The sequence below is a fragment of the Pezoporus flaviventris genome, unplaced genomic scaffold (genome assembly GCF_033815535.1).
Source record: "Pezoporus flaviventris isolate CSIRO_AGI_PZ_B2104156 unplaced genomic scaffold, CSIRO_AGI_Pfla_v1 ptg000063l, whole genome shotgun sequence".
In the NCBI taxonomy this organism is placed as follows: domain Eukaryota; kingdom Metazoa; phylum Chordata; class Aves; order Psittaciformes; family Psittacidae; genus Pezoporus; species Pezoporus flaviventris.
In genome coordinates this window covers 7,207,343-7,214,614 of record NW_026892611.1, presented here as the reverse complement: position 1 = coordinate 7,214,614, position 7,272 = coordinate 7,207,343, and the positions used below count along the sequence as shown (strand labels likewise).

Sequence of the window (7,272 nt, the reverse complement as noted above, 5' to 3'; positions counted from 1 at the left end):
ATTTCTGGTTTTAGTTAGCTTTTGTAGTTTTACTACAGGTACGACAGGCTGGAGCCACTCTGGTTTTGAACCACTTTTATCTCTTTGAAGACTCCTCCTTTTGAAATGAAATTTCTCCTGGCCTTTCTTAGCTCAAAGGTGTAACTTTATAAGGGAGTGGGATGAAACTCTTTTCGGGGGGGGGGGGGGGGAACTTTGGAGCAATTTTACTCTCTTTGAAGATGCACGTTGCTCCTGAAGCTACTTTTGTGCAGCAGGGAAAAACCGTCTGGGGCCGAGCAGGCAGCCGCGCTGTTGGCAGCGCAGTGTGTCCTTCCCCTCCACCACGCCATCGCCATTCCCTGGGCAGCATCTGTGACCAGAGCCAGTTCTGACGATAGGCAAAATTGGGTTGATTTGTTCACAGAACCAGATCTGCGGGCGGGCTTGTGTGTGGACGGGGTGGAGCTGGCTGCTTGAGACCAGGCAGCGCTGGTTGTGCAGCTACCCACGCCGCTCTGCTACCGCTGTGTGCCACCCACCGCCGGCGCGCGGCGCTGCAGAAGAGGGAAGCAGAAAGGGAGCTGATGGCTCGGCCCCACACGCCGGAGGGGCCGAGCGGGTGCGACCCGAGCCGCCGCGCAGAGGTGATCCCCTCCCGCCTCGGGCGCCATCGGGGCGGAGCGCGCTCGGGCGCTGAGGCGAGGAGAGGCGGGGCGGGGCGAGCAGGCGGAGCGCTGCGCGGGTCCCGCCCCGCCCGGCAGCTGTCAGAGGCGGCGGCGGCGGCCGCGGGCTGCGGCGCTGGGAGCGCTCCGCCGGTCGCTCCGCGGTTGCCTTCCCGCAGCCCATGATGTGCCTGGAAAGCGACGGCTCCTCCGGCAGCAGCCCGGGCTGCGGCGGGCGGCTGAGAGCCGGTGACGAAGAGGAGGAGGAGGACGGCGAGCGGGGCTGCTGCGGCCGGGGCGCTGAGGGCGAGGTGCAGACCCTGTCGGGCAGGATGAACCCGCCGGCTACCGGCAAGCACCCCGAGCGTGCGGCCGCCCTCCACAAAGCGCCGAGTCTCGGCCGGGCCCGGGTGGCGGCCGCCGGCATCCTCAGCGTGGGCAACGTGCTCAACTACCTGGACCGGTACACGGTGGCAGGTGAGGGCAGCGCTCGGCGGGGCGTCCCGACCCGTGAGGGGGTGCGGGCCCCGCGACGGCGGGAGCCATCCCCCCGCCTCAGGGACAGTCTGTGTCCGGGCGCGGAGCCGCCGCCGCCGCCGGAGTGCGGGGGGCACAGCGGGCTGGATGGGCTCCGCTTGGAGCGAGTCGTAGGGACGCGGTGTGGCCGGCTGCGGCTGGTGCCCATTGTGCAGACCCTCCGGTATTGTTCTCCAGTTTGTGTGAATTTTATGTAAAATCAAAGGAGGTGGCCTTTGTTTGTCAGGGCTCGATGGCGGAGTTAAGTGTTCGGTGGGCTCCTCGGAAAGGAGTGATGCTGGCAGGCGCAGACGTTACTTTATGTGATTTTCTGGGTGATGGAGAAACGCGCCTGATCTCATTGACTGGTGTAAACGCTGTGGGTGACAGGTGCAGCCGTTGTCTCTGACTAGTCTGCAGTGAAACGGGGGGGATGCGATCGCTTGTGTTTCCATGGGTGAAAATCCCACTGAAGCAAACCACCTCTGCTTTGTGTCTGCTGAGTCCCTCCAGCCTGAAAACCCAGGCTGTCCTTCAGCGCTTGGCCAAGGAGGGTCCCTTCTCTGCAGAACTCCCGAGCTGCCCGGGAGTTTCTGCAGGGATGCAGGAGGCAGCTGCATTGCACTTCACAAGGCACCTCTTTTCTTGAGGTAAACGCTTTAAAGCCCTGCGCTCCTTGACCAATATGTTTTCTCAGCTGTACCGTGTGAAAGGCACTATATGCCTGTGTGATTACTACTAGTAAGAAGCTTGACTCTGAAAGAAATGTGTGTTAGGACGTTTACTGTACAGTCCCTAGAGGGGACTCCTGATTTATTCTTGTCAGGCAATAACAGGAGGGAAGATGATGATTACTGAACTTTTGCTAATTAGAAATGAAGTAGGCTTCTTGGTATTCATCTGCCTCATGTAATTATAATATAATACATATTCTGTGTTTGGCAATACTGATAATTTTATCTTCAGAGCTTATAAAGAGGGTTTGTGCATGTATAAATTTTGCTCTATGCATATACATATTTTAATCACTAGGAATCAACGTGGTGTTAAACAAATCAGATATTTGCTTATACTACATTGAAATAATATATGTTTGTAGGGCAGTAATAGAGTGCAAAGGACATAAATCACTGACATACACTGTTGTCAGAGTAAGTTGGCCAGGTTGGCTTTGTTTTGTCTGCGGTAGCGAGACAGGAAGGATTAGAACCAAAATTTAGCTGACACTGTTGTGGCTTTTTTTGTTGTTATTTTTTAGACAGGGCTTGTTCCTTCAGGAGATGTAAAGGCCAGTATTGAGAAGGATTGAATGCTCGACGGGCAGTCAGTGTGTTACAGGAGGAAGCTTGAAGATGCAACGTTGATCTGTTGTTATTGAAGGAAATTGTAGTTTGCTCCCTCGCCCACAAAAAAGAATCTCTCTATTAGAGAATTATACTGCAAAGCAGCATTTTTCTTTAATGCATGGAAAGTTTCCTTTCCAGGGAGCTATCCCACCCCTGTGCACTATCTTCTGCACCTATTTCCTCTAGTACTTTCAGTAAGACCTTTATCATTTGATTATTATTTTTTTTTTCCTGAAAGAAGGCTTGGGATGCTCTGGTGAAGGGAGGGAGAAGCAGCATCATTTCTGGGAAGGCTGGAAAGTGTCTGACCAAGCAGGATAAAACCGCCTGCCTGCTAAGATGTAGTATTGCCAGTCCCAACTCTGGGATTGCCAGTGTATTTCTAGGATAAACTCTGGTTTCACAGTGCTCAATAACTGCCCTGTGGAACTTATCTGTTAGCATGCAGCTTGATATCAAAGGTGTAAGATCTCAGCCGTCAGACTTCCCTCTGGGGACAGAATCAAGTTTTGCATGATCTTGTTGTCTTCTGTCTATTGGTATTTATTTCTCAAACTTGGTGTTTTATAAAGTGCTAATCCAAACCAAGAAATAATTTTAATCCAGTCTTAATAGAAGAGTTGTGATAATAAAAATGTTGTGTTTTGAGCTCAAAACTGCCTTTATAATGTCTTCTCTAAAAGCAATCTTTGCTTTTATATTTTGAGGCTTTGTGCATACCACATACTTATGTGACGAGCACTTCCATATGAATCAAGCTAGCACTTTGAATATTCAGCTCATGTCTCAAGACAGGTAATAATTAGTGAATACAATTCTTCAGACCTTCAAAGTACATTTCAAATACGAATTGTTGCAGCAACTCCAATAAGGGAGTTTAACACTACCCACGTTATGGCAGGGCAAGTAGCATTAGAAGTTATGATTTACCTAAGGCCAGTGAAGTGTTGTGAGAACCGGAATTCATTTTGGGTTTCAGCTCTGTTTGAAACAAGTGGTAGAGGAGCAGCAGCACCGATGAAAACTGGTCCCTGAGGATTTGTGTCTCTAGGGTGATCAATCCTATGGGTTCTCTGACGTCAAATAAGATCTGACCTCTGTCATTAACTTTTCTCTTCTTGTCTTTCAAGCGTCTTTCCTCTACCCAACCATTTTTTAGGTTGTTTGGAGCTTGGGGACTTCTTCCTGCCGTCAAATTTAGTCAAAAGCAGGTCAGTGGACTCAAAAGTGATGAGCAGGCAGCTGACAGATGGACATAAGCAAACAGAGCATCTAGTAGTATGGGCACAATACTACAAGTACAGCTTCCATCTCACTTGAAAACTTAGTTGCAATCATTTTGGTTTTCATGGTCAGAAATCCAAGTATAAAAAGGGCAAGTATATATTTATGTATGTAAGTAGTATATGCAAGTAGATTTTTAGTATATATTTAGTCACTAGAAAAGAAAGCTCATACATGGAGTTTCTTTGTTGCAAGTGTAATTCTGTGGGTATCTTCCACTGTTTTCTAGCATAAGCACATGGAAGTCAGGTAACATGCATTCAGTCACACAGGAGATCATATGTAATAGAAAGAAGTAGGCTGACCGACCTCTCCTATAGCACATCTTGCTCCTAAAAGTAAAAAGCAAATGCTTTTGCTAAAAGTAAACAGTAAGTGTGGCATATTTCAGTGTATATACTCTGGATACAAAGACGTTGTATGTAATGGGTTGGTTTGGGGTAATCTTTTCTCAGGTGCAAAACCCAAGGAAGCAGCTGCCAGTCTTACTTAGTTTTGATTTAAGGACTTCCCAGTATGGACTAAATGAGTTTAGGATGGGTTGTGCCATTTGGTATCTGGGATATTCCATGACAGAACTTCTGAGATACGGGACACACACACAGCTTCACGCCTGACATACATTAACTTGCGGCTCTTTTGGGAACACAGTGATAAAACTGGGCCTCCACTGAGGACTGGCCTGCTTCTTATGGCTTAAAAATAAGTTTCTCCCAATACTTTAAAAGTTAAAAGCCTGCACAGGAGTAGTGGGTGTTTCAATATTGTCCTTATCTTTACGCAGAGCTGGAAATTCCCAGTGTGTATGAAGAATGTTGAAATATCTATTTTACTTTTTTGGGAGAAGCTGTCCCAAACAAAAAGTGGGAGTGCCTTTACTGTGGCTCTTCTAAAGAAAAGATTGAAAACTCTCTGCTGAACATTACCAACTTGAAGGGAAATGATCCTCTGCAATCTTCTTAATAGGTCTTTGATCATACTGAAAACAGTTGCCTGTGGAAAAAGCATTCTTTCAAGAGCTGTGATGTTTTTCTGCCGTTAAGAAAGCCAAGAGTAAGGAAAAGTAGCAGTAATGAAACCATCATACTTTGTAGATTACCTGTGAAACAACAGCAGCTCAGCCATCTGGTGATGCTGGGACATATCTTCTTCCTTAATGAAGTTTTGGGAAAAGTCATCTTACCTTCAGAAGCTTGGAATGTGGTTTCACAATTATGCCATGGATGACCTTTTACTATGCCTGCTGTTGACGATGGAAATAGTCTTGCTTCATCAGGGTGTCACCTCCACCTTCTAATTCAGACGCTACTTCCTGGCATTGCTGGAGTGCCTTTAATTTAATGGTAATGATTTAATTAAGCTGGAGGACTACCCAGCAAAGTAAGCGAGTCTTACTATGCCACTCCAGAAGGGGAAACAGAGTTGTGGAGTGTCGGCGATTTGCCTGTGGTAATATAGTTAGTGGCACAGTCCTGGCTGGTATTAGTTCATCCTTGAGGTTCTCTCCTCCTGTGATGCAGTCTGCCACAGGCTTTGCTCTGCTGTGTTTGTCCTGTAAATGTCTGTAACTTGCTAATAACCATATTTGTGTTAATTAGCCTCTCATTACAACACATAGTTGCAAATCAAATTCCATTCTTTGAAGATACATGCATGCAAATGATTATTGAAAGTTGAAAGTCTAGTTTAAAACTATGCAGTACAAGCTATAACTGAAGGGTTAGGAAAGGTTCAACACTAACTCTCCACTGCAAAGGTATTCAGGAGGTTATAAGCCAAAAATGCTTCTTTATATTTGTGAGCTCACATTTGTGATAGTAATATATTGCCTCATAGCACATTTCATACTGAATTATCTTCATGCAGTCTGAGATCTCACGTATGTAATGGGAATAGGGAGAGTCTCATACCCCCATTGTAAAAAGATTATATTCAGTGCTTATAGTTTCAGGGAGGAAACCATTAAGTGGCAGTGCAAGCTCTGTATTATTTGTCTCCTGTTGAGCTAATCTCAGCCTAGGACTCAGCTGTGGAAGCAGTGTAATGCTGGAAAACATTAGAACAGAATATTGGCAGAACCTACTTGAGGCACCAGTGCCACTAGCTTATGTGTGTGAGGATCTGCAGTAGTACACAATGTTTTGCTTGGACAGTAGGTACCTGTTGCTGCCTCAGAACCCAAGAAGTCCTCCACTGTGAGCAGAAGCCTCATGCACTTCCAAAGCAGGTGACACAAAGCCCTTGGCAGCACAGTGACAAGGACTGTGTAGGAACATCTATTTCTCAAACATTGTGTTTTCCCTGTGTGATGGGCTCTATTGCACAGTCAGCTGCTTCCTGTTTGCCAGTTCTTATGCGAGTTGGCAGGATTTGTTCCAGAGTATTTTACATTTCAAGTGAATTCTTATTATGTTTAATCATAGTATTATTTCTTCCTTGTGATGTAGGTTTGCCAGATAGTAACTATCTTTGTTATTATGTGCAGATTTTCCTGTTTGACTCTGAGATCCTCTTTCATGCATGTTGATTAATTTTTTTCCCCAAAGCATCCAAGTCATCACAGTCAGTGAATGTGGCTTTTATTACATAGAGTTAAGAACCTCATGAATATTAAGTATGTTCTTAAGAATAATGTGATGATCTTACTAGTCCCTTCATCTCTGAGACTCAGAAGATATGTGGAAAAGCTTCCCTGGAATTCTGTAATCATTCCTTCAGGAGTTTTCAAATACAATTCAAAGCTGCAATAGGGTTAAATTCCATCAGTCAACTTGGTTTTAGTTGTTCCTATTTATTATACATGTATTCCTTATTGCTTATTTGCTATATATCAGAAACAAATAAACTGCTGATCAGGTAGCATGATGGGCTACTAAGTTCTATAGATGTTGTTAAAAGCTGGTGACTTTGCCTCTAATATGAAAGCCCATTGTTTGGGCTTTCAAGTGCTGAGGAACTTGTGATTGGAAGGTGCTAGAATGTGTTGGCCTGAATCAAATGCAGCTCATAAAGGTCTTGTGGTTCCTTGTAACTGTTAATCAAGGTTCACAGTACCTATTGAAGAGATTCAGTGGGAAGGTAGAGTTTTACCTTACAGATAAAAATTAGGAAATTTGGAAATCAGAACTCTGCTGGGTTCTTTGTTTGCATCAACATTGCTTTACATATATTATAGACCAAGATGTTATTGTGCAGCTCCTACTGAATCAGATGGTGCACTCACGGTACCTGGAATCCATGTGTATCAAGAGATATCAGAAAGCTGTAGGCCATGGATGTGAGAGCCTGAAGGAGACAAGAGACAGTATTGGTTAGTGTAATAGGCCCTAGGAGATCAGCAGATATAACTTACTTGGTTAGTCACTAGTGACTGAAGAATGAGGAGGGATTTGAGGGAAGACAGTGGTAGCTTTCAGCAAGTATTTGCAGACAGGATCTATCAAACATGATGGGCATCACAGGAGAAAGCAGGAAGATGTCTG

General features: G+C 45.6%; 1 protein-coding gene across 4 annotated transcripts in view; it reads left to right on the top strand.

Annotated features, from left to right (window-relative positions):
* Window positions 1-734: 734 nt before the first annotated feature.
* SPNS2 (SPNS lysolipid transporter 2, sphingosine-1-phosphate) overlaps window positions 735-7,272 on the top strand; it is a 126,045-nt gene continuing 119,507 nt past the window's right edge. For all 4 annotated transcript variants that reach the window (XR_009746420.1, XM_061470373.1, XM_061470371.1 and 1 more), the window contains exon 1: window positions 735-1,121. Coding sequence is in view for 3 of the 4 variants with exons in the window: in XM_061470373.1 (XP_061326357.1) it covers window positions 827-1,121 (295 nt within the window). In the remaining variant the exon portion in view is untranslated. The remainder of the gene's footprint in view (window positions 1,122-7,272) is intronic.